The following is a 27,887-nucleotide window of genomic DNA, read 5'->3' as shown; positions in this document are numbered from 1 at the left end:
ACCCTCCTTGGATGTATTCTAGTAGCACAAGATGGTTATTGCTGCATTACATTGGTTTATATTAAGAAGGCCCTTATAGCATCAGTATGCTGCGAATTTGTAGAATGTATGTGGTGGAAGAAAAGGGAGTCTTCAGCGTGACGTTCCTGTTTCTAGAGGAGAACATTGTATTTGTAAGATGACTGGATAAATCTGGGGTCATCTAGCTGTGGCGAAGCCACTTTGCCTCCATTTAGTCTTGTTTCCTGGAGGCAATGCTGTGATTTTTTTAAATTACGTATTGTATGGAGAAGTTGTGGAACAAACATCTAATGCACTATTGCTGTGTCTTATGCTGAGCAGTGTGTTTCTGACTTGAGGTTAAACTGAGATGTTGTTTGTAATCCATTAGGCATGATATACATGTCTAATATATTTAATGCCGTGACAGTAATCTTTTCTTGTTTCTCTTGCTGTAGGTGTTCTCAGCCATTTGCCCTCTGAAACCGTTGATGACCATAATCTTTTGTGCACCATTTTACAGACACATGAATGCTCATGTGGAAATCTACTGAGGTTTTGATTGAAGTCCCTTTCATCTGAAGCAAAGCCCTACAACTCTTGGATATGGACACTTTGATACTAACCTTGCAACCAAAAGGCTAAAACCTATTAAAAGAAATTGTTACTCTTTTTAGGGGAAAACCACTGTTGGAACTTATGATCTAACTGTTTGTACAATAAACTCTGATCATGCAGGATTGGTTTGAATCTTGTCTGTGAATTCCAGCAATAGTGACAGGAGTTGTGCACTGATTTGTGTTCTTCTCTGTAACACCATCCACCATCCCGCCCCCCCCTCCCCCCGCTGCACCCCATGTTATGCAATAACGGAATGAAGGAAGTGATGGATAGTAACCTGGACCTCGGCTTCCTGACGGAGGATGAGTATCAGACAGTCTTGAAGGTAATTCAGAGGGATTCTGAACTCAAGAAAAAAGACAGTGAGCGAATCAGGTGAGACCCTTGTTTATCAACCTTCATTCACTAAGAAGCTGTAACTCAGTCTGTGCTGATAATTGTTCCATGGTGTAATGTAGCTCCTACACCTACATGCAGGTGTAGGCTTGCCACCTTTGAGGTATTCCTACTGACTCTAAATTTAATGTGTATCTGAAAACCCTCCCATTTGAAGCATAGAATTGCCGCAGCCCAAAGCCCTTCTCATTGCAGTCATCATCTTAATCCATCACTGGATTTTCCCTAGTTTTTTATGCTCGATTTCCTAAATTGCAATTAATCCATTGTCAACTTCAGATGCACAGAGATAGTCGTAAAAAAAAAAAATAGAAACCAAAAATGTTGGTAGTCTATTGTGGATGCATCAACAAGCATTTTTTAAATTAAAACTTTTCACCTGTGTGTTTGTCCCCTCAATTTGCTCACCTTGGTCGATAGAGCTCAATACCACATTATACAATGCATTTCCTAATGAGTTACTGGGTTGTTGACTAGCTTTTTGGAAGAAGTCTAATCCATAGAAATTTCAGCACAGGAAGTGTTATATTTTGCCACAGTACTAGTTTCTCCCACGAGGGCCCCTCCCAAAGAAAACACTCCCGTTTCAAAGATCAAAGGCTTTATTTGATGATGTAGAGAATTCTGTCCAAAATGTTGGTCCCCGGCAGCCTTTTATTTTTGTTCTTTAAAGCATAAAACAAAGGGTAACTGAGGCAATGATTATGTAAACCTTTGTTTTATTACTTTTAGCATTGTGAGAATTCAGGTGCCTACACTTATTGTTTCCCAGTTGTTGAGCAATTACAATGCAAGTGCTTGGAGTTTGAAATAATGAAGATTAGCTCTTGGCTCAGTGCTGGGAAGGCCACCTCGGTCACCCTACCCCCTGGTCCCAGAAAGGTGCTATTGCTGCATTCCCAGCTGTGACCCAGGAATCATGTTCTTTAAAGCATTTAGTGTGCCATTATTACTTAATTAGTAAACACTTTAAATCACCTCCCAGATATGGCTGGGAATATACCATTACATTGTTTCAAGGGGCAGACTGGAAGTGTTATATTTGTAGACCGTGCATATGACGCACACTACTCTGAGTAAAACAGCATATTATTGGACTTATTATAAACTATTAAGGTATCTTTGTGATTGCAGGTGTCACACTGTTAGCGATGGAAAGCAATCTTAAAATGCTGGGTGCTTCCGAACTTGAAACTGACTAGCACATTACAATGCACAAACTTTGATGATCAAACAACAGTTAATCTCCGAGTGATCTAATGTTGTGTCTACGTATAGCAATTTGGCTTATGGCCTTAAGCTAACCTGCCTCTTGAAAGACAGTTCCATCTTTGCAGCAGAGTAATATCTTACATTACACAGTAATAACACACTTATGGGAACATTATCCAATTTATTGTATGAACTGTGGAGATGTTTTTAAAATGTTAGTTGGAAATTTGTTCAAATGGAGATAATTTTTCAACCGCCGTTTGAAATTTTAAAAAGATATTTCCTGTCTCCCAATTGGCTGTGCCCATCAACTGTACAATGGAATTCCTGTGATCAGATGGGAGATGACCCTTTAGGAACTGTTCATGACAACCCTTAGCACTTGGCCTTGTAACATACTCCAAATAGAGTGTGCGTCATTATATAGATCGAAAAACCTATGTCATTAACTCTTTTAAAACCTTCTCGGAGTTCCCTTCTCGGAGTTCCAAAATCAAGGTAGCCACGGTTCACTTGTGAATTTTGGTCTGTGATTGATTATTTCACTAGTTGTGGCAATGCACTGTCATACAAGCAGAAAGTTCCCCCCATCCTTTTCTTTGCCCTGCCCCCTCCTCCTCCTCCTCCTCCTCCACACTAGCCTTCTTGTAAATTTCCCTGCTAGACTAGAAGATTCCAGGACACTGGAATGTAATCTCTGATGTGAGGTGACTTGAGTACTTAGTGTCTGTTTGAAAACCCTTTCTGCTCTTTCTTCAGGACTGCACAGAAATCCATTCAAGATGAGAAGAGAAGGAAGCTGATTACTGGACAGTGGTTTGATGAAGTTAAAGCAAAAAGATACCGGAATTCTTTACTTGGAGTTGACCTGATCAAGGCTTCAATAAGGAAGCAAAAACCCATAAAGCACGGTAAATTATTGCAGGGGCATCGATCAATTAATCCCCTCCATATTCTAACTTTTTGTACAATGCATACAGGATCAAGTGAACAATAATATATTTTGATGTAATTTTTATATTTTCTACAATCCTTATGAAGCATTCCTTTTTTTAATATTTATTTTTCATTTGAATTGTTACCTAATCCTAAAAAGGTATCTGTACAAGAGAAAGAAAGTAAGCACATATAGCACCTTTCACAACCTCGGAACACCCCAAAGTGCATCATAGCCAGTGGAGTACTGTTGAATTGTAGTCACTGTTGTAATGTAGGGAAACGCAGCAGCCAAGTTGCATTCAACAAGGTCCCACTAATAGCAATAAGGTTAATGACCAGATAATTTGTTCTAGAGGTGTTGGTTGAAGGATAAAGATTAGCTAGGATACCCTGCTCTTCAAATGGTACTATCTTTTACGTCCACCTGAGAGGGCAGAGACTTGGTTTAACATCTCATCCAAAAGACATCTCATTAAAAGTTATGGGCCAGATGAGTAAGGTTGTTTTAATTTCTGTTACAACTTCAGACCTGTTCTAGATTGCCTTTTGGTTTCAGCATCGCTGACCTTTCCTGTAGATCTGATGCAGATCCTGCACCCATAGAATACATAACAGTTACAGAACAGAAGCAGGCCACCTGCCTCAATTAATGATTATTTTCCACGTGAGCAAATGGTTCTAATTACATTTATCCACCATTTCCCTTCAACCTGTTTTTCCTTCATCCACCCATCTTGAATGTTGAGAGTTTTTGCCTCAACTATTAAGCCTGGAAGTGAATTGCACAGCCTTAATTCCATGTAGAGAAATTTCTCCTGCCCTCATGTTCTAAATCCCTTGCATTTAATCTTGTATCTATGGCCCCTTGTTCTTTGCATCTCAACTACTGGAAACAATCTGCTTCTATCTACCCTGACAATCCTTTTCACAATTTTAAGCACTTCTATCATATTGTCCTGTAATCTCTGTTCTATTGAGGGGGGGAAAACACATTTTTTCAAGCTTTTCTCCATATTTGTATTTCCTCATACAGGGCAGCATGCTAGTGAGTCTGCATTGCAACCTCTCAAGTCTCAGTATCCTTCCTATAGCATGGAGCCCATGACTACATACAGTACTCCAATTGAGGTCCTACCAAGCTTTTAAATAGGCTCAGCATTATCTCTTGGTTTTTATATTCTATGGCCTAGAAATTCAGTAAGGCGCTGCAAGCTTTGCGCCCAGTTACCGCCTAAAGAGGGCTTCTGCGCCAGTAGAGGAGGTTGCGCTGATATTGAGCTCGGCGGTAATGGCGGCGGTAGCCGGTAGCGCGGCGCCGGCACCGATGACGTCATCGGTGTGCGCAGTGCCCCTTTTCCGCCCCGATGCCGGCCCGACGCCCATATTCAGTTGCTGCGGCCGCTACTAACATCCGGAGAACAGGGCCTTACTGCAGCCTTAGTGGGGCGCATAAAGGTGGAGGTGCGGCCGGCCGCTTTTTCGGCGGCCGCCTGCCCGCACCTCCTTCCCCGGCCTCCTCCACCACCACCCCTCCACCCCCCCCGCGGCATTGCCGGCTGCTTTCCGCGAGCCCGGCACTTCTCCGTGGTGCCGGGCTCATTTGCCGGCACAATCCAGCGGCGATCTCCCCGTTGCAGGCACCTCCACCTTAAGAGAAGGAGGAGGCCTGCAGTACCGCAGCCTGCCGCACCGCATCTGGTGGTGCAGCGGCACCTAGAGCGCTGAAATTCAGTTTCAGCGCCCCAAGCGGGGGCGGGCACACCCTGGAATAGCGCCCGGTTCCGACTTGGGGCGCAAAAACTGAATATCTGACGGGCGCAACTGGCTCCGCGCCCAGCGTTAACTTTTGGGCGCTAGCCAGCTGGTGGGGCCATAGTGAATTTCTAGGCCTATATCTCTTGTGATAAAATCTATAATTCCATTAGCCGCCTTTGTTACAGCTTTATCTACCCAAGGTGCTGTCTTTAATGTTCTGTGAGCCTGTACCCCCAAATCTCTCTACTCTTCGACAGTACCAAACCCACTTCCATTCAGAGAATATTTACTGCTTTGTTTTAATCAAAATACATAACCTTGCACTTGTTGAAATTGAATTTCATCTGGCACTTTTCAGCTCATTTGCCCCACCTTATCAATATGCCTTTACAGCTTGCTTTGGTCTTCCAAAAAATTAATGATATCTCCAATTTTGGTATCATCTGCAAATTTTCCTCTAGGCCTATATCCAAATCATTTGATATACACAGTGATCAGAAGTGGTCCCAGAACTGAACAATATGGGGCACCACTGCCCATTTCCAACCACTCTGTCTTCTTCCCTCTAACCACTTTTAAAATCTAGTTTGCTATCCTCCCCCTAATTCCATACCCCTTCATCTTCTCTAGTAATCTCCCCTGTGGTACTTTGTCAAAGGCTTTCCTGAAGTCCACATCCAATCCACTGCATTTTCCCTATCTACAATGTTTGTTACCTCTTCAAATGATTCTCTGAGGTTTGTCAAGCATGATCATTCCTTTTAAAATCAATGCTGACTACTTTTATTTTCTCTCTATCTCGCTGCATGGTAATTTCATTCATAAAGACTCAATTTTCCGTACTATAAATGTTAAGGTAACTAGCAAATAATTACCCGCATTATCTCTAATTCCCTTTTTTAAAAATGGCTACTACTCTCCAGTATTCTTGCACACATCCACACTCGAGAGCCCTGAAAGGGATCGGCTATTTCCTTCCTTATCTTTCTCAGACTCCTATGATGTATCCTGTCTAGCCCTGGTGCCTTATCTTCCTTTAGCTTAATGGCATTTATAAGTTTTCTTTTATCCATCATGTTATAACTCTTCTCACTTTCAACCACTTCAGGATACACATCCTCTTTGGTATCCTTTTCTTTTTAGTAAAGTCCAATGCAAAGTATTTATTAAATACCCTTGCTATTTTTTGATGATCATCTACAAATAGGCAATCCTCTGAGGCGTTCCACCTCTGGTTGGCAATGTGGTACCGAGCACAGATATTTCAGATAAACACAATCAGAAGTAAAAGGGAGCACAGGGAAAAAAGTCTTAACGTGTACTGGTTACAGGGGATGTGATGAGTTGCAAGAAAATGGACAGGATTGGCAGTAGCTTGATATCTGGATAGGAGTGCATCCTTTTATATGAAGCTCAATGTCTTTCTGGCTCTGTTTCTTTGGGGGAAGGAATTGCTTCTTCTAAACAGCAAATTTTTGTAATCATAAAGTGACTGATCTTTTTGGCAGAATGGTCTCGACCCTCAAATATGTTTGTATTGAGAGTTGGGTATGTATATTGGCATGAAATGCATTTCTGCTCAAATTTCAAGGCTTTCTTATAAAATCAAAATGGATTTGTTGTCAATGTGACACTGTTTTGAAACCCTTGGAACTTTTGCTCATGTGATTGGCAATGTCTACTTTGTAATATTGCCTTTAAAGTGCAGACTCAATCTTTATAATTAAAATATAAGCTTTGCAAATGAGAAATTCCTTACGATTGAACGCCTCTCTGAAATCTAACTGTATGATAGTTGTCATCAAGATATTTAATACTACTGCACAAGTCTCTCTTTAAAAAAAACCTCCTCACTAATTTCCAATGACGTTCAGATAACCATTGATCACATTTTGACAGAAGTGCATAATTCCCCTCTGTTGGAGTGTGCATGGCAACACGACAGGCCAAACCAGTTGGACAGCATTTTGCAAACCGGCAAGGCCACAGCATCACTGCAATTTCATGTAGGTTACCATCTTGGGCAACATTAACAGTTTGGACACCTGCCTCAAGCAGAGGATGGGGAATAAACCCACCAGATATAATTACAATAATTATCGGTGCTTGTTACTGCAGAATTTAAAATGTCTGGAGCTCCCGGGATAGTTGAGTGGGTACTTATACTCTCTTCTGTAGAACTAAGACTAGGAAGACCCCAGCTTTGATCTTTAGCATGTGCTGAGTGAGTTGGTTCTCAGCCAGGGTGTTCCAGATGCTACAACTGGAGGTGGGGAAAAAGCAAACGTTTTTTAGTGCCCCTATTATTTTCCTCCTGGGTTGTTTGCAGCAGTGCCCAGGAGGTTAATCGTTTATTCCTAAAGACTCGGACAATCCTGGAGTGTTGCTAACACTACCCCAGCATGAGTCCTCATTTTCAGAAGGGGGAGAGGAGGAGAGGGGGAAATAAAATTGCAAGCATATTCATTTTAATTTTGAGGTAAGGTAATGACTAAATGAGGGGCAGAAATGAACACTAATGATAGCATCCCCATCTCTTATATGGGCTACTCATTGTCATCCATTATGTGGATCCATTCTTCCTCTTGCCTCCAGAATGCAGAATCATATCAATTTCAAGATGATCCAAGAATACATGGCTTTCCTTCCTTCATTCGTGCTCCCTCGCTCTCTGGCCCTTCCCCCTCGCTCTCTGGCCCTTCCCCCCCTCGCTCTCTGGCCCTTCTGCCCCTCTCGCTCTCTGGCCCTCCCCCCCCCCCCCCCCTCGCTCTCTGGCCCTTCCCCTTCCCCCTTGCTCTCTGGCCCTTCCCCCTCGCTCTCTGGCCCTTCCCCCTCGCTCTCTGGCCCTCCCACCCCCCCCCCCCTCGCTCTCTGGCCCTTCCCCCCTCGCTCTCCCACCCTCCTTTTCTGGCTTTTTTTTTTTCTCTCTCTCTCTCTCTCTCTCCTGCCCCTTCTCTGTCTCTCATTCTCCTTCTCCTCTTTCTCGCACCACCTATATCCCTTTGAAATGGTGACTTCAGATTCAAAATCCTCCGGTTTGGAACTATTTTATTCAGTTCCTAGTGGGCCTGAACTCTCAGTACAGTACAATGATCACCAAATTCAGGCTGGGAGAAAAACCATGCTAAGTGGGAATATCGTGCTAGGACAGTAAAGTTTGCTCTTCTGAAGTTTTATATCTGGTATATTGGAACACAGACAGGAGAGCGTTACACTTTCGCTTTGATGTCCTGACCCTAGGAGGGCTTAATTGAGCAATGTAGTAGGAGGTTTATTCGATGTCTGGCACTCCTTAAGTCAATTACAGCATAGGCCGATGAATATAGTAGGTTGAATGGTGTTCTATTTCCCCCATCACAGCTCTTTTATACAGTTCACCCTTTACAACAAAAATACCTTTTGCATTAATATGTAACATACCAAGGACACGTGAGAAGAACCTTTCAGTTTGCTTAGGTACATACCATTAGCCTAGACAGATTAGAAATACTATTTTAAGGTCTTTTTCCTGCTTGAAAATCATCAGCTGATTTGAGTCTGTGACCATGCCAATGCAAATATTAACTAATTTCTTATAATTTGATTGGCCTATGCTCTGTGGGAATCAAATGACCTCCCCTAAACTGAAATGGAGGAATTGAAATCCTGGGGTGGATTTTCTCCACAGGATTGACTTAGCGAGAGGATGATTCACTGATTCAATCTTGTTTTAACATGAATTAAGCCATTCTATGGCGGTATGAGAAAAAGAGGAGGAAATTAAAACCTGGATGTTGGATTCAAGGGCCTCCCCATGATCAGTATAGGCCTGGGTTCAAATGCATTATTCAGCTAGTTCAGATATTGTTTATTTGGGAGGGGTGGGAGAAGAAAAGAGGAGACATTTAAGTCAGTAACGTGAATCTAACAGAAAACCTCATGTCATTAGCCGGGTGGTAGGGGATAGGGTCAGGGCGACAGATACATGCATACAATAGAATGGTAATCCTGACAATTCCTGCAATCATGAATACAAAAATTTTCATTAAAACTCATTGTGGGGATTATTTCTGTTCCCAAACTGACTTCCCTCAAATTATTTGCAGCCAAAATGATTCACAGTATAAATGATTTAAGGAAACAATTGTGGATTGTACTGGAGTGCAGCTGCAGGTTATTTTAAATTATAATTAGCTAATGGTGAGTTTGAGACTTTGAGCCAATTCCAAAATTCCATGGGGAGGAGGAAGAGGAGCATGATGATTAATGTCTTGAACTAAAATAGTAACGAGAATGAAGCCGAACCTGAGATTATATTGCAGCCTCCATGCCAGGCATTTGTTTTGTGTGCATGTATAATAGAGTAGTTTATTCAATTTTACTTGTGCGACAAATATTACGGTGTATTTGTTCTGCTTAACTTGATTTAAATGTCTTCCCTATTCCACTGACCTTGTTTCTCATATGGAGAGGTGACTTTAATGTAGTCTATCTACTGTAGTTTAGATGAATTGCATTCTATTTTCAGACTTGCGCAGTCAGAATAGGGACTGAGATGAAAGGATGAATAGAAATGTGAGCTAGGAGCAAACCACAACAACTTGTATTTATATAGCGCCTTTAACGTAGTAAAACATCCCAAGGCGCTTCATAGAGTATTAAAAGAGAAAAAAATTTGACACCGAGCCGCATAAGGAGAAATTAGGGCAGGTGACCAAAAGCTTGGTCAAAGAGGTAGGTTTTAAGGAGTATCTTAAAGGAGGAAAGAGAGGTAGTGAGGCGAAGAGGTTTAGACAGGTAATTCCAGAGCTTGGGGCCTAGGCAACAGAAGACATGGTCACCAATGGTTGAGCGATTATAATCAGGGAAGCTCAAGAGGCCAGAATTAGAGGCTTAAATGCTCGTTAAGGGCCTCTCTAAGCCTATTTTGAGAGGCCCTCGTGATTTTTCGACCATTTCGGCATGCTCCACGACCCTCCTAAACCACGCCAGCTAAACCTGGCGGGTTGACAAGTGGGTGGTCTCCTCACAGCTGCAGGTCCAACATTACATCGTCTATTTCATCAGGGTTCAGTTGCAGGTGGCCGATCTTTGCTTTAAAAGGCCTTTGAGCACTTTTAAAGGCCTTCCAAAGTCGGAGGTGCTGCAGCTATCAGCTGTGGGACCTCCTTGGAAGACCGTCTCCCCGCTTGTAATGAGCGCTTCCCCAATGGAGGCATCTGCAAGCAGCATGGGAACCATTTGTTTTCTTTCACCACGGACCTCCGATTCGGATGAGGAGCATCCACGGCAGCATCAGAACAGGCAGCTCAGCAGCAGGAGCCCCAACCTCCTGCTCAGCCACCTGATGCTGCACAGGGCAGAAGGCGCCAGCGCATTGAGGCACCTCGCCACAGGAGATACCCCCAACAGAGGGTTTACAGACAGGATGAGCTACCTCAACATGAGTGAGCAGCAGTGCCAAAGGAGGCTGAGACTTTCGCGAGAGGTTGTCCGAGAGATCTGAGGACTGCTGCAGCAAGACCTGGTGCCCAGAGGAATGGGTGGACACCCCTTGCCAGTGGCTGTCAAAGTCACAACCGCACTCAACATCTTTGCCTCTGGCTCCTTCCAGGGATCATCAGCGGCATCTCCCAGTCGGCCGTCCACAGTTGCATCACTCAGGTTACTGATGCCTTATTTGTTAAGGCCTACAATTACATCCAGTTCTCAAGGGATCAAGCAAGTATAACCGCCCATTCGGTTGGCTTTGCAAATATGGCAGGCATGCCAATGGTGCAGGGCATCATAGACTGCACACATGTGGCCCTTAGGGCACCCCATCACAACCCAGCTCTCTTTGTAAATCGCAAGGGCTTCCACTCAACGTACAGCTGGTGTGTAACCACAAGAATGAGTTCTTGCATGTTTGTGCCAAGTTCTTTGGAAGTTGCCATGACTCTTTCATCCTGCGGCACTCTAGTGTTCCTCCGCTTTTCAATCCACCAAACCAACTTAATGGATGGCTCCTTGGTGACAAAGGCTACCCCCTGAAGAAGTGGCTAATGACGCCAATCAGGAGGCCAGGTAACGAGGCTGAAGAGCGCTACAATGCCCACCACACTTCGACCAGGTCCATCATCGAGCAAACCATTGGGTTGTTGAAGATGCGCTTCCGTTGTCTTGACTGATCAGGTGGAGCCCTGCAGTATACAGAGGTCTCCAGAATGGTCGTGGTCTGCTGTACACTGCACAACATCGCACAGCGTCGCGGCTTGCAGCTTCCTGATGAGCAAGTGGCTCAGTTCCAGCCCTCTTCAGATGAGGAGGAGGCTGAGGAGGAGCAGGAGGAGGTCAGGGCGCCGGTGTATCGACCAGCGGCAGCACGCGAGCACATGGCTGCCCGGGATGCAAGGGATGAACTTATCCTGGCCAGATTTGCATAGGTTGCCCAAGTTGGCACATGTCCGTGGCTCCATCCTAAGTCATCATTGACAATGGACATGACTTTCTGGCCTCCTTTCACTCAGGCCACCAACCTGACAACACAAGTGCGGCGGAGCCCGCAATGTGGAGCCACCTAAGGCGAAGGAAGAGATGCCATAACGCCAACATTTTAGCATCAAAACATTTTCATGCTTTCCAACAGAGATGGCATTTCATCAATACACAGAAGCATTCACCCAATCTTCACACATATCTGGAGGTTATATCCCTTGCCAGCTGGACCCACACAGCCTTGGTTTCTTTGGGAGGCCTCTTCCTCCCAGGTGAGTGGAAGAGCACCTCCCTGCTAGCTGTCACCCCCTCAAACAACATTTGCAGCGCCTCATCCGAGAGCCTTGGGGAGGCCCTTGCCTTGGAATTGGACATAGTGGTTTCTCAGAATATGTTGCAGGTGGTGCAGCATAGGCAGAAATACTGTGGAATGAGCCAAGGAAGCAAGAAGCCATAAAATCAGACCAGGAATGTGATGTCAGCAGAGGCGAGTTTCAGTCCCAAAACACTAATTGACCAAGGGTATCCCACACCTCTAAAATCAAGTGGCCAATCATGGGAAAATCGCAATTTTTTGAAAACTATTAGTGGAGGCGGGTTTCAAACCCACCCAAACCGAAACCTGCCTCCATCTCTCCTCCAGTGGGAAAATCGCCCTCCACATTTCTTTCTCTTCCCCACATACTCACTTTTTCTAAAGCTCTTTTTCTGTTGCCTCTCAAGAGCTCTTACACTTTCAAAAGCCTCATCAAAATTGCCTCTGACAGTGTTTCCCGTTCCCTGTCCTAACTTCTCTCCTGCTTCCTGCTTGGTATCCTCTGCTCCTTCAGTAATGTGCCCTGGATGTTTCCTTGCATGAGATATTTATTTATAAGTTATCATTGTCCATGTGTTCTCTTAGACTGGCAGCAGGTCCTGATTTAGCAAGTTTTGTACAATTTGCTCACGCTCTCTAGGAACTAGGTTGAGCGCACCACAAACTCATTTCACATACGACTCTTGCAGCTAGCGAGGGGAGATGGCTTTTATCCTGTCGGTCTGGTCTGGATTTGAATCCAGTTCCTAGAGGTGAAAGGAGCAGTGTATTAACACCCTGCCACACTCCGTTCTGATGAGAGCCTTAAATAAGGGACCTATTGGCTGTCAGTGTAATCATAACGGCAAACCTTGACCTTGGCAAACCTTGACCTTGTGAACACTGCAATGTTTAATCTTGTGATTTGTTTAAATCTACTCTCCCAATGGATCAATGTAGATCCTAAGTTTATGAATTAAGAGTAGGATTAAATTTAATTAAAATGAATAGTGTGACCAGTTCCCTTTCAGTTTAAAATGCCAAATTTACAAAGTCAGTGGGAATATACAATAAATTTGGTTTATTGAAAATGTAATTTTTGGCAATATTTTAAACTGCTAATATTTGGTATTTACATAAGACGTAGGAGCAGGATTCGGTCATCTGGCCCCTCGAGCCTGCTCCGCCATTCAATAAGATCATGGCTGATCTGATCTTGGGCTCAACTCCACTTCCCTGCCCGCTCCCCATAACCCTTGACTCCCTTACCTTTTCAAAAATCTGTCTAACTCCACCTTAAATATATTCAATGACCCAGCCTCCACAGCTCTCTGGGGAAGAGAATGCCAAAGATTCACGACCCTCAGAGAAGAAATTTCTCCTCATTTCTGTTTTAAAAGGGTGTCCCCTTATTCTGAAATTATGCCCCCTAGTTCTAGATTCCCCTACGAGGGAAAACATCCTCTCTGCATCTACCCTGTCGAGCACCTTCAGAATCTTATGTTTCAATAAGATCCCCTCTCATTCTTCTAAACTCCAATGAGTATAGGTCCAACCTGCTCAACCTTTCTTCATAAGACAACCCCTTCATCTCCGGAATCAACCTCATGAACCTTCTCTGAACTGCCTCCAATGCAAGTATATCCTCCCTTAAATAATAAGACCAAAACTGTACGCAGTACTCCAGGTGTGGTCTCACCAACATCCTGTACAGTTGTAACAGGGCTTCCCTACTTTTATACTCCATTCCCTTTGCAATAAAGGCCAACATTCCATTTGCCTTCCTAATTACTTGCTGTACTTGCATGCTAACTTTTTGTGATTCATGTACAAGGACCCCCAGATCCCTCTGTACCTCAGCATTTTGTAATTTCTCCCCATTTAAATAATAATTTGCTTTTTTATTTTTCCTACCAAAGTGGATAACCTCACATTTTCCCACATTATACTCCATCAGCCAGATTTTTGCCCACTCACTTAACCTATCTACCTGTATATCCCTTTGGAGATTCTTTGCGTCCTCCACACAATTTGCTTTCCCACCTATCTTTGTATCATCAGCAAATTTGGCTACATTACACTCAGTCCCTTCATCCAAGATTGTAAATAGTTGAAGCCCCAGCACTGATCCCTGCGGCACCCCACTAGTTACAGTTTGCCAACCTGAAAATAATAATAATAATCAACTTTTATTGTCCTTGTTAGTGCACAAGTGCAGTACAACGAAATGTAGGCTTGCGGCTCCCGAGAGTGTACATTTAGATTAAGACCCATTTATCCCGACTCTGTTTTCTGTTAGTAAGCCAATCCTCTATTCATGCTAATATATTACCCCCAACCCTGTGAGCTCTTATCTGGGCAGTAACCTTTTATGTGGCACCTTATTTGAATGCCTTCTGGAAATCCAAATTCACGACCTCTACTGGTTCCCTTTATCCACTCTGCTCGTTACATCGTCAAAGAATTCCAGCAAATTTGTCAAACATGATTTCCCTTTCATAAAACCATGCTGACTCTGCTTGACTACAAGCTGATTTACAAACACTTAAAAAAGGCTTAAAACTGAAGTAACTGTAGAAATTGATATTTTGCATGTGGTTAGTGTGTTTGTAGATTGACAGTGCATGTTAGCAGATTATTTGATTATTGGAGCTGAGTCCAATCCTGTTCTTGTCTGATGTGTGGCTCAGTACTGTACTAAGCAATACATTGCTCACTCGCCCTTGTTGTGTTTTTGAAAAAAAAATGGGTGGGGAGGAAGAAGGAGGAGGTGTAAAATGGTATGTGGAATCAACAAATTGAGTTTTTGAGCAAATAATCATTTCTCCTTTTGGACGCGTGTTATGTTTTACCTTTTTCTTTTTCTGTTTACAGAGACTACTGAGAAGACTGAAACACAGCAAGCTCATCTGACTCCGTCATTACCCATCCCAACATTGCCTCAAACTGCAAAATATGAATATACAAGGTTATAATTTTCAAATATGTTATAACAGCGAGTGTTCCCCAATCACTATCAAGTGACTCCTGGTAGAAAGTGCGCGATGGTGGGTAAGGACTAGGATTTGGCTCCGTGATGGTGAGCCTGGATGATTTAACCTGTTAACACTTGCTGCCTATGCCATGAGGTGAAGATGATCATTTGAACGAGATACCCAGGACTGCTGTCGATGGAACTGTACCTCAACATTAATTAGTGCTATAAGGATACAGGGAGGAAATATAGGAAACTGGAGCTTCATATTATTTATGTTTATAATTATTTTGTCTCTGGGTTTCCTATCTCTCTCCTCCTTATTCTCCTTCCCCAACCCTCCACCCCAGCCACCTGTTTTTAAACTGGTTCCCTTTTGAGTGAGTAGTCTGGGTTGACTTTCTTTTTAATTCTTTCTCTTCCTTCTGCCCACAACACCCGCCCCCCCCCCCCCCCCGCCCCGTCCCCCCACTGTAGGGAAGTGCTGTGCCCCACTAAACTATTATGTTAAGATCAGAACATTGTTATATGGGAAACTGTAAGTGTGAACTTGTCTCCTATTGGCCTGTGCTACACCAGGTGGTTTTGTTCTGACTTGCAGAGATTAATTTCTGCCCACCTATTAATAATTAAGTGGTTTGTGTGGCGAGTAAACCAGATATTGTACACACATAGTTAAGGCTGCTGGTTTTCAGCTTTCATGGAAAAACAGAGTGCTCATATCTCCCAACACCAGTTTCAAAAAAATCTCAATCACATGTAACGCAAGAAAAATTAATGTGATCACTAAAAACTAGTTAAAAATCCTGGAAGACTTTATTATAACAGAATTTGACTTTGTTCAAGTAAATCAGTGGACTAATGGTGAGGCACTTTAAAAGAGCGTTGCATTCAAGAAAAAAGATTTTGTGCAACAAAAGCTTCACCATGTGTGACTGAGATAAATTGTGTCAAAATGCATTAAGTTACCTCCATAGGGAATTGCCATGATGAGAATTGTGTCTGACTATCCTTCTTTCTAAAACATTTTCATCATGATGTTGCCCCTATAGAGGCTTGTATTGTTAGTGATAAGTGAAATATTTGATCATTTGGGCCTGTAGCAATATCGTTTCTCCCCACCCCCACTCCGAAAGAATTCATTAACAGTTAATTTCTCTTTATATTTATCTTTCTCGGAGTCTATATTGTTTGCTGCTTGTACAACACCCTTGAATTCACTGCTTGAGTAGCTCAATGCAGCTTAATAAACAATACCTGCCAAGGTAAATGGAGCGAAGGTAATTTTACCACTGACGGTCTGTTCATGGTACACATTAGTCCATTTACACACCCTTGATAACACCGGCTTTTGTCAATATTTAAGTGCAGTTGTCACAAGATGTATTTTTATGACGTGTTTGCAGACAAGCTTAAGTTATCCTTCAGCCAGTACGCAGATACTTGGCTTCACCCAGTCATTGATCAATACATTGACCTTGTGCAGCATCAGTACGTTGACCTTGTGCAGCATCAGTACGTTGACCTTGTGCAGCATCAGTACGTTGACCGTGTGCAGCATCAGTACGTTGACCTTGTGCAGCATCAGTACGTTGACCTTGTGCAGCATCAGTACGTTGACCTTGTGCAGCATCAGTACGTTGACCTTGTGCAGCATCAGTACGTTGACCTTGTGCAGCATCAGTACGTTGACCGTGTGCAGCATCAGTACGTTGACCGTGTGCAGCATCAGTACGTTGACCGTGTGCAGCATCAGTACGTTGACCGTGTGCAGCATCAGTACGTTGACCGTGTGCAGCATCAGTACGTTGACCGTGTGCAGCATCAGTACGTTGACCGTGTGCAGCATCAGTACGTTGACCGTGTGCAGCATCAGTACGTTGACCTTGTGCAGCATCAGTACGTTGACCTTGTGCAGCATCAGTACGTTGACCTTGTGCAGCATCAGTACGTTGACCTTGTGCAGCATCAGTACGTTGACCTTGTGCAGCATCAGTACGTTGACCTTGTGCAGCATCAAGGCCAGCCCTACTGGGTTTCCCATGATATTGAGGAATCTTGTTTTGTTTTTTGTTATCATGGTGTCCTTCATTTTCACAAAAGGAAAAAAAAGGGGGTGGAACTCTGGGTAATGGCAGCCATTCGGTTAAGGCCAGGGGTAAGTTATATTGCTGAGCAGGCACAATTGTGGAAATCAAAGTAATTTAACAGAACTGTTAATTGATCAAGCAAGTAATGTTGCCTTGACTACAGAATATGACCTCCTGCTATTTTTCCACAACTTAGTGAATTTATGGTCCAGGAGGCCACAGCTGCAGCTCACTTGGCTTGACCTAACTTCCTCATGGGCATATCAGCACTTGTGATCTCAATATGGGTGTTACTTATTTTTTTGTAGTGTTTCAACTGATGAAGCTACTAAAGAACCTCCAAGCGAGGAAGAAAATATCGCAGCAAGGCGGAAAATTAAAGTGAAGCCAGTGTTTGGACAGGACATTCAGGTAGAAAAGACAATATTGGAGTGTAGATGCTTTATCAGTGAAATCTGCAAATACTTGATTGTCTTCACTGAAAGCAATTTTGTACGATCCTGGTTACTACTTGTATTATTTTTATTTTGATCTTTCTTGAATTTGTTTTCCATTTTACAGCCTCTCCTCAAGACATGTACTTGTTCCACAGATGCTAGCAATTTTCTGGCACCTTACCCACAATGGCTGCTTTTCTATGTGAGCCATGCTGGTAAAAAATAATGCCTTTCATGACTACCGGATGTCCCAAAGCGCTTTACACCCAATGAAGTATGAAGTGTAGTCACTGTTGTAATGTAGGAAACGCGGCAGCCAATTTGCGCACAGCAAGCTCCCACAAACAGCAATGTGATAATGACCAGATAATCCATTTTAGTGATGTTGATTGAGTGATTAAATATTGGCCAGGACACTGGGGATAACTCCCCTGCTCTTCTTCAAAATAGTGCCATGGGATCTTTAACATCCACCTGAGAGAGCAGACGGGGCCTCGGTTTAACCGAAAGACGGCACCTCCGACAGTGCAGCGCTCCCTCAGCGCTGCGCTGGAGTGTCGGCCTAGATTTTCATGCTCGCGTCTCTGGAGTGGGACTTGAACCCACAACCTTCTGATTCAGAGGTGAAGGTGCTACCAACTGAGCAACTAGCTGACACAGCAAGGGGTATGTGGGGCAAGGAAGGGGGAAGCATTCCAGGTGTGCGCATTCTGTCCTTGCTCGACATCATCTAAACATCCACTTTCTGGATAGGGTCTCTGGATACTGATGGAGAGGGAACTCGGGGCTCATTTTTCTGTTCTCTCTTCTCCCCGCCCACTTTCCCTGGCGAAAAATACAGGACCAAGTGTAGCACCCATACCATTACCTCATCACCCAGGGGGTGTATTTTTTGCCTGTTATTTTTATGGGTATATCAAATGGCTGTTCATAATATCAATAGTTCATCATCTTCTGTCCCTTGAGCCCTTTTTATAATCAGTTCTATGTTTTTCAAAAAAAATCTTCCTAAGCTTCAGTTATAATTTAGGTCCCATCACGCCTCTGTGTGCAGTATGTATTCTACAGCACAAATCATTAACAGCATGCTAGTGATCCAAAACAAATGGTTCTTTGTAACCTTATAAACGTGTATTTTAAATCTAGCGTTCCTAACATGATTTCCTTTTTTTTAAAATACACTCTATTGCCTTTTACCATCTTCATTATCGTTCTATTCATCCTCTTTGTTTAAATTGCCCAACTTGGACACTCAGTAGTACTCCAAGATCCTGTATTAGCAAATAAAATTCAGTTACCTGTTTACAAGGACAATTAATATCCTTGTCAGATGTCTGAGGAGCGAAAGGAGGAATATGTTCTAAGAATTTAACATTTTATTTTCTTTGACCTTTATTTTAACTTTAGCCACTTTCTACAGTTTATCCTTTTTTTTCACCTTTCTAGTCTCTGGAGAATGATTTTGTTTCACTAAAGTGCAAAATCTCACCCCAGCCCCCCGAGTCATCCTCTTTAAAGTCTTGAAGATGTTCAGGCAAATGCCAAAAGTCATACTTCTCAGATTGTTTCTCACGACCAATGGCACTGCTTTATTTTATTACAAAGATCGAGACCATCCGCTCAACTACCTCTGTTGCTTCCCTCCCTTCCCCATGCCCTCTAGGCCTAACTTCCTCTAAGGTTCCTCCCTGCCCTAACCTAGAATTTGCATATTTCTCTAGTTTCTCTCTCATCTCCCCTGATGCCTACTCCGAGCTCATCTTGTCGATGAGACCCACATCCTGTCCTCTCAACCTATTCCCACTAAACTGCTGACCACCCAACTTCCCTTCCTGGCTCATTAACAGTTCTCTCTCCTTGGGTTCTGTCCCCCTCGCCTTCAAATCTGCTGTCATCACCCCTCTCAAAGAAACGAAACAAACCTTGATCCCTCTGTCCTTGCAAACTACCACCCCATCTCCAACCTCCCTTTCCTCTCAAGTCCTTGAACATGTTGTCGCTTCCCAAATCTGTGCCCATATTTACTGGAACTCCATGTTTGAATCCCTCCAATCAGGTTTCCGCCCCTGCCACAGTACCAAAATGGCTCTTGCCAAAGTCACAAATGACATCTTAGTTGACTGTGATAAAGGTAAACTATCCCTCCTCCTACTTCTTGACCTGCCAGCAGCCTTTGACATGGTTGACCACAAAATTCTGCTCCAACGCCTCTCCACAGTTGTCCAGCTGGGTGGGACTACACTAGCTGGTTCCATTTTTATCTATCTAGTCGTAGCCAGAAAATCGCCTGCAATGGCTTCTCTTCCCGCAATGTTACCTCTGGTGTTCCCCAAGGATCTATCCTTGGCCCCCTCCTATTTCTCATCTACATGCTGCCCCTCAGTGGCATCGTCTGACAACACAGCATCAGTTTCCACATGTACGCTGACGCTACCTCACTCCACCTCTCTCGACCCCTCCACTGTCTCTAAACTGTCAGACTGCTTGTTCGACATACAGTACGGGATGAGCAGAAATTTCCTCCAGTTAAATATTGGGAAGACCGAAGCTGTTGTCTTTTGTCCCCACCACAGACTCCGTTCACTTGGTACCGACTCATCTCTCTCCCTGGCAACTGTCTGAGGCTGAACCAGACTGTTCGCAACCTTGGTGTTACATTTGATCCCGAGATGACTTTCCTACCAGATATCCGCGCCATCACTAAGACCACCTATTTCCACCTCTAACATCATCCGTCTCCGCCATTCCTTCAGCTCATCTGCTGAAATCCTCATCTATGCCTTTGTTACCTCTAGACTTGACTATTCCAACGCACTCCTGACCAGCCTCCCTAGTTCTACCCTCCATAAACTTGAGGTAATCCAAAACTCTGCTGGCCATGTCCTAACTCGCACCAAGTCCCGCTGACCCATCTCCCCTGTGCTCACTGACCTACATTTGCTCCTGGTTAAGCAACGCCTCGATTTTTAAATTCTCATCCTTGTTTTCAAAACCCCTCCCTATCTCTGCAATCTCCTACAACCCTCCGAGATCTCTGCGCTCTGCCAATTCTGGCCTCTTGAGCATCCTGATTTTAATCGCTCCACAGTTGGCGACCATGCCTTCAGCTGCCTATAAGAACATAAGAAATAGGAGCAGGAGTAGGCCATTCGAACCTCAACACCACTTAACGAGAAAGGATTAGTTAGCAATCTTGTTGTACGAGGCCCCTTGGGTCAGAGTGATCATAATATGATCGAATTCTTCATTAAGATGGAGAATGAAGTAGTCGACTCAGAGACTAGGGTCCTAAATTTAAATAAAGGAAACTACGATGGTCTGAGGCACGAGTTGGGTAGGATTGATTGGGGAATGTCACTCAAAAGGGTTGACGGTGGATAGGCAATGGCAAACATTCAAAGACCGCTTGGATGAACTACAGAATTTGTTCATCCCAGTTTGGCACGAAAATAAAACAAAAAAGGTGACTCAACTGTGGCTAACAAGGGAAATTAGGGATAGCATAAGATCCAAGGAGAAGACATATAAATTGGCCAGAAAAAGCAGTAAACCTGAGGATTGGGAGCAGTTTAGGATTCAACAAAGGAGGACAAATGGATTAATTAAGAAAGGTAAAATAGAATATGAGAGTAAGCTTGCATGGAACATAAAAACTGACTGTAAAAGCTTTTATAGATATGTGAAGAGAAAAAGATTGGTGAAGTCAAGCGTAGGTCCCTTGCGATCAGAATCAGGGGAATTTATAATGGGGAACAAAGAAATGGCAGACCAATTAAATACATATTTTGGTTCTGTCTTCACAAAGGAGGACACAAATAACCTCCCAGAGATGTCGGGGAACATAGGGTCTGATGAAAGGGAGGAACTGAAAGAAATCAGTATTTGTAGGGAAATGGTGTTCGGGAAATTGATGGGATTGAAGGCCGATAAATCCCCAGGGCCTGATAATCTACATCCTAGGGTACTTAAGGACGTGGCCCTAGAAATAGTTGATGCTTTGCTGATCATCTTCCAACATTCGATGGAATCTGGAACAGTACCCATGGATTGGAGGGTAGCTAATGTTACCCCACTATTCAAAAAAGGTGGTAGAGAGAAAACGGGGAATTACAGACTGGTAAGCCTGACATCGGTAGTGGGGAAAATGCTAGAGTCCATTATAAAAGATGTAATAGCAGAGCACTTGGAAAACAGTGACAGGATCGGACAAAGTCAACATGGATTTACAAAAGGTAAATCGTGCTTGACTAATCTACTGGAATTTTTTGAGGATGTAACTGGTAAAATAGATAAGGGAGAACCAGTGGATGTGGTGTATTTGGACTTTCAGAAGGCTTTCGATAAGGTCCCGCATAAGAGATTAGCGTGTAAAGTTAAGGCACATGGGATTGGGGGCAAGGTATTGACTTGGATAGAGAACTGGTTGGCAGACAGAAAGCAAAGAGTTGGAATAAATGGGTCTTTTTCCGAGTGGAAGGCAGTGACTAGTGGGGTACCGCAGGGATCGGTCCTTGGGCCCCAGCTATTCACAATATATATTAATGATCTAGACAAGGGAACTAGATGTAATATCTCCAAACTTGCAGACAACACAAATTTGGGTGGGCGTGTGTGCTGTGAGAAGGATGCCAAGAAACTCCAGTATGATTTGGACAGGTTGGGTGATTGGGCAAAAGCATGGCAGATGCAATATAACGTTGATAAATGCGAGGTTATACACTTTGGTGGCAAAAACAGGAAGGCAGATTATTATCTGAATGGCAATAGATTGGGAGAAGGGGAAGTGCAACGAGACCTGGGTGTCCTTGTGCACCAGTCGCTGAAGGTAAGCATGCAGGTGCAGCAGGCGGTTAAGAAGGCAAATGGCATGTTGGCCTTCGTAGCGAGAGGGTTTGAGTACAGGAACAAGGATGTCTTGCTGCAGTTATACAGGGCCTTGGTGAGACCACATCTTGAGTATTGTGTGCAGTTTTGGTCGCATTATCTGAGGAAGGATGTTCTTGCCATGGAAGGAGTTCAGTGAAGATTCACCAGGCTGATACCTGGGATGGCAGGAATGACGTATGAGGAGAGATTGGGTCGATTGGGCTTGTACTCGCTGGAGTTTAGAAGAATGAGAGGGGATCGCATTGAAACTTATAAAATTCTGACAGGACTGGACAGACTAGATGCAGGAAGGATGTTCCCGATGGTCGGGGAGTCCAGAACCAGGGGTCACAGTCTAAGGATAAGGGGTAGGCCATTTAGGACAGAAATTAGGAGAAATTTCTTCACCCAGAGAGTGGTGAACCTGTGGAATTCTCTACCACAGAAGGCAGTAGAGGCCAATACATTAAATATATTTAAGAAGGAGTTGGATATATTTCTTAAGGCTAAAGGGATCAAGGGGTATGGGCAGAAAGCAGGGACCGGGTACTGAATTTGGATGATCAGCCATGATCGCATTGAATGGCGGAACAGGCTCGAGGGGCCGAATGGCCTACTCCTGCTCCTATCTTCTATGTTTCCTACACTATCCCCATATCCCTTGATTCCCTTAATATCCAAAAATCTATCGATCTCTGTCTTGAATATACTCAACGACGGAGCCGCCACAGTCCTCTGGGGTAGAGAATTCCAAAGATTCACCACCCTCTGAGTGAAGAAATTACTCCTCATCGCAGTCCTAAATGGCCGACCCTTTATTCTGAGACTGTGACCCCTGGTTCTAGTCTCTCCAGCCAAGGGAAACATCCTCCCTGCATCTACCTTGTCAAACCCTGTAAGAATTTTGTATTTTTCAATAAGATCACCTCTCATTCTTCTAAACTCTAGAGAACATAGGGCGAGTCTACTCCATCTCTCCTCATAGGACAATCCCCCCATTCCAGGAATCAGTCTTGTGAACCTTCGTTGCACTCCCTCTATGGCAAGTATATCCTTCCTTGGGTAAGGAGACCAAAACTGTACACAATACTCCAGGTGTGGTCTCACCAGGGCCCGATATAATTGCAGTAAAACGTTTTTACTCTTATACTCAAATCCTCTTGTAATAAATGCCAACACACCATTTGCTTTCCTAATTGCTTGCTGTACCTGCATGCTAACTTTCAGTGATTTGTGTACAAGGACACCAGGGTCCCTCTGAACACCAACATTTCCCATTTAAAGAAGACTCTGCCTTTCTATTTTTCTTTCCAAAGTGGATAACTTCACATTTCTCCGCATTATATTCATTTGTCATGTTCTTGCCCACTCACTTAGCTTGTCTACATCCCCTTGAAACCTCTTTGCAGCCTCCTCACAACTTACATTCCCACCCAGCTTTGTATCATCAGCAAACTTGGATATATTACACTCTGTCCCCTCGTCCAAATCATTGATGTAGATTGTGAATAGCTGAGGCCCAAGCACTGATCCTGGTGGTAACCCACTAATTACAGCCTGCCAACCCGAAAATGACCCGTTTATTCCTACTCTCTGTTTTCTGTCCGTTAACAAATCCTCAATCCTTGCTAGTATATTACCCCCAATCCCATGAGCCCTAATTTTGTTTAAGCCTAGGTCCTAAACTCTGGAATTCCCTGTCTAAACCTCTCTGCCTCTCTACCTCTCTTTCCTCCTTTAAGATGCTCCTTAAAACCTACCTCTTTGACCAAGCTTTTGGTTATCTGCCCCCAAATCTCCTTGTGGCTCGGTGTCAGATTTTGTTTGAAGAAATTGGAAGTTACTTAGGCTTGTAAAGTGAACATGTACTGTAAATTTTTTATACTTAAAAACACATATAATGGAATGCATTGCTGGCGATTAGATCTTACCATTTTATCTTTGCGCTCAATATCCATATCAGGAACACTCTGTTCTCGGGTTGGGTATAGCACAGGTTAGGTAAGAACATAAAGGGCTGGATTTTCGTGTTGGAGGCAGAACTACAACTTTCGGGGTTGTAGTCCTGCCTCCATCGAGTTGTAGCCAACCCACGTGATTTTGACTTGATTGACCTTGTTGAGCCCGCCCAGCGGGCTCAGCAGGCCAATTAAGGGCCACCCGGCAACCGGTGATGTCAAAGATTGACATTTCATCTGTCAAGAGCTTTTGACAAATGAAATATCAGCGTTTCACAGCTGTTTGAAGCTGTCAAACACTGACAATCTGTACTCCAAGTTAATTCCTTCCTCTCAGGATGATTTAGAGATCTCTCTGGAACAGAAAGCTGAATGCTGCAATTTTTGGCAGATTGCGGCCATTCTGCTTTCTGTGCCGGTGAGATGAGGGACTCCCGAGACCTGAAGGAAGGAAGGCTGTAAAGGTAAGTAAAACTTCTTTAAACACTTTAAACACACCAAACACACTTACCTCTACACTCATGCACCTGAACACCGGACATCTCAACCCCCTCCAAGCCCAACGGCCAGCCTCGCTAACTTGGCGTGGTTTGGAGCTGTCGGGAATCCCACACCAAGAATGAAAATAGGGATTAGGCTAAAAACTACCTGTTAATAGGCAGTTAATTGGCACTAATCCCCTTCCCGCCTCAGGGAGGCGGGTCCCAGTGCGGGTCGGGTACCCGCCTCCTTTGAAACTAGCATGGAGGTGTGGTTGGGGGCGGGATGGGTTCGTGCCTCCCAATTTCAGGATTTTAACCCCCCACACGCCTCCAATCCTGCCTCAAGGCCCAATGAAAATCCTGCCCAAAGTGCGGAATTAGAAAACACTAAGGCCTGTATTTTCCTGGCTGTGTGCACATAAACATTTAGATATGCTACCGACTAATTCACATTGTGTTCTCACCAATGTGTCTGCAGGCATTCCCTTGTGAACATGCTGTCAGGTGCAGGCAATCCAACAGTCTTTTGCTTTCTCACCCAAACATTGCAAGAAATGTGATGTGGGACAGTGGAATGGTAGGAGAGCAGGTGTATCCTTCAGGTGGAAGATGGGGGTCTCTTGTCCCTACTAATTGTCTCATTCACTTCATTTTAGACTTTGTGGTCCTGTATGGTGCAAAAGTGAGTCCTGCTATCAGCAGTATCTCAGCATCTGTACAGCACTTGTGCCTTCACTTACCTTGGCCAACCTGGTGAGGTCAATAAAACATTTCCAGCACTGAATAGCTGTGCAGTGGTAGAGTTGGCACTGACTGCCAGTGTCTCCTCCCTCCAGACTGGCTGCGCTTCCTTTTCTGGGACATGATTCCATGTGTGCCAAAAAGCCTTTGTTTTCTCACCCATATCTCTGTCAACATAATATCCACCACAGCTTCTGAGAATCCTAGGGACTTAATCATTGGTGCTTCTTTTCCTGCCATTTGCTTTTCTGCTTTCTGCTTTAGCGGCATTGGAGGAGGATGGTATGGTTGAATAGGATGATACGTGTATGTGGTTTTTGGAGGGAATGGGTTTCATAGGTCAAGTGACCTTTTCATGTTCATTATTTATTTTGGCAGCAGTTGTACAGCTAATAATGTCCTAGTTGAGATTTTGATTATATTTAACCTGTAAATTTAACTATTGTTCTCTCTTTGTACTGCAGAGTAAGTCACAATATGATCCTCTGGAAAGCAGCAGTGATGAGTCAAGCTCTGCGGGAGTTGCTCTAGAAACACCTGAAAATGGTAATTAACAGTATCTGCCCTGGGGTTGAATGACAGTGTATCCTAATTATTGGCCTATTTACAATGGGGAGGGGTGCCATAGCGTGTGGAATTGCATAGAATTTACAGCACAGAAACAGGCCATTCGGCCCAACTGATCTATGCCGGCATTTATGCTCCACAAGAGCCTCATCCTACCCCTCTTCATCTAACCCTATCAGCATATCCTTCTATTCCTTTCTCCCTCATGTGTTTATCTAGTTTCCCCTTTAAATGCATTCAGTGCAGATGGAATTCAAATCCATTGGTTGGATTACTTTGTTTGTCATTGTAAGATAGAGTAAAGTATTGGAACAGCCCCTTATAGCTGCATTTACAGAAATGCCGTATAGTTGCTTACCCAAGCTTTCTGGGATTGGATTCCTTTTGGATCTAAGTTGGCGATGTGCTAGAGTTAGAGCTGCTTTGTCTTTGCTTAACTGAATACTTTAACAGTGCAGCCATAGGTAACTAATGGGGCCATATGTGTCACTCTCTTGATCCACATAGTTATAGTACCGAATTGGAAGCATAAGAATTTTTGCAGCGGCACATCACCTTCTCAAGGACGTGTGCTTGAACAGCCAGTGATGGCGATCTGCACGTGAACTTCAGGGATGTGATTTCTCTCCTCCACCCTCCCCGTCATCTCACAGTATTCTCGAAGCGATGTTTCAGATCACCCGTACTGTAACTGTGCCTTTTAAGTTGAGAAAACTAAGAGCCAAGACCCAAATTTTGTGGGGATTAACGTAGGAGAGAATATCAGATAAATCAAGAAATTGCATTTTGCTTAGCCTGGCGATGCCAAACTTGGATTTTAAAAACCTTTTAGATTGTAAGAGGAAGGCATTGTGATGAGTGATCAGGTTACTATTGTGAGAGCAAAGAACTACCTGGAACATGTGAATATATTCCATTCCCAAGATATATATATATATATTTTTTAAAAGCTCCCCCTCCCCCCAGCATTAAGACTTAAAAATTACGTGCAAAAATATAAATCCTCTTTCTCAATGCCGGTTGAAAATGTTTGCATCCCATTTGAGTGTCTTCTCAAGATTTCTGCGCTTAAACTAGCAGTTTAATCCTAGCTGTCTAATCCTAAGTGCAGGTGGGCATTTCCATGACCATTCTGTATTTGAAGGCAGGTACTGTTAAATTTTCTGAGCTTGGGTGGAAGAGTAGCTCTCATGAACCCGCCCTGCACTGGTCTCAGCTTACAGATCAACAGACTTTAGGGCGCAAATGTGGAATACAAAGCACCAGACAGTAGTTAAAGTTCTGCCGTTGAAACTTGGAACATGAACACAAGTTGCTGTAATAAAGCACCCTCTAGTGGCTGGATTAAACTACATAGCAGATATTTTCACCAAAGCGAAATACTGTGGATGCTGGAAATCTAAAATAAAAAGAGAAAATGCTGGAAATACTCAACAGATCAGGCAGCATCTGTGGAGAGAGAAACCGAGTTAACGGTTCAGGTCAGTGACCTTTCACTGTACTCGGACAATGCAGCAATCTGTGGCTAATGGGATGAACCACCTCCTAGGATTCTACCAATACCACTTTAACCAGTAGACAATGTGCAAGAGTGGCTGAAGATGCCTTGGTGATTCCTCCTCCTTCCCTCATTAACCGCAAATATTTACATTCTGTTCTGGATTCTCTTTGGTTTTTTTTGGAGGGGAAACAAACAGCCTGGTCTGAAATCCCTGTTAGAATAGATGGACAGCCTGATCTAAGGCCACTTTGGCTCAGTTCTGTGTTCAGAGCATTTCTTCCTATCTCCTTGGGGGTAAATGAATGGTATTGGAGAGATCAATGTAGCTACAGAATTGGAGCAAGTGCCCATTATGGGGAGAGAATGAGAACCTGCCAACGTAGTCATACTCAGATGGAATGCTTCATGTGTGTTTTGGTTTTCTTTAATTTTTTGCCCTCCTCCCAAATTCTCCCTTTTGATAATACTGAGATCAATAGAATTTTGTTAGGTAAGGGTATCGATGAATATGGATCAAAGGCGGGTGAATGGAGTTGAGCTACAGATCAGCCATGATCTGATTGAATGAATGGTGAATCAGGCTCAAGAGGTTGCATG

At 43.6% G+C, this 27,887-nt stretch overlaps 1 protein-coding gene across 2 annotated transcripts in view; it reads left to right on the top strand.

Annotated features, from left to right (window-relative positions):
- The window catches only part of LOC147125174 (uncharacterized), a 121,792-nt gene that overhangs the window by 39,027 nt on the left and 54,878 nt on the right, over positions 1-27,887 (top strand). For both annotated transcript variants that reach the window (XM_085998629.1, XM_085998632.1), the window contains exons 2-6: positions 459-996; positions 2,989-3,140; positions 14,549-14,642; positions 17,047-17,149; positions 25,687-25,768. In XM_085998629.1, coding sequence (XP_085854755.1) covers positions 857-996; positions 2,989-3,140; positions 14,549-14,642; positions 17,047-17,149; positions 25,687-25,768 — 571 coding nt within the window. In that variant the 5' untranslated portion in view covers positions 459-856. The remainder of the gene's footprint in view (positions 1-458; positions 997-2,988; positions 3,141-14,548; positions 14,643-17,046; positions 17,150-25,686; positions 25,769-27,887) is intronic.

This window comes from Somniosus microcephalus, chromosome 1, assembly GCF_052327205.1.
Source record: "Somniosus microcephalus isolate GS21.2 chromosome 1, FLI_Smic_1.0, whole genome shotgun sequence".
Lineage (NCBI taxonomy): Eukaryota > Metazoa > Chordata > Chondrichthyes > Squaliformes > Somniosidae > Somniosus > Somniosus microcephalus.
The sequence above is the reverse complement of the archived record's forward strand: the minus strand, read 5'-3'. Positions and strand labels throughout refer to the sequence as shown.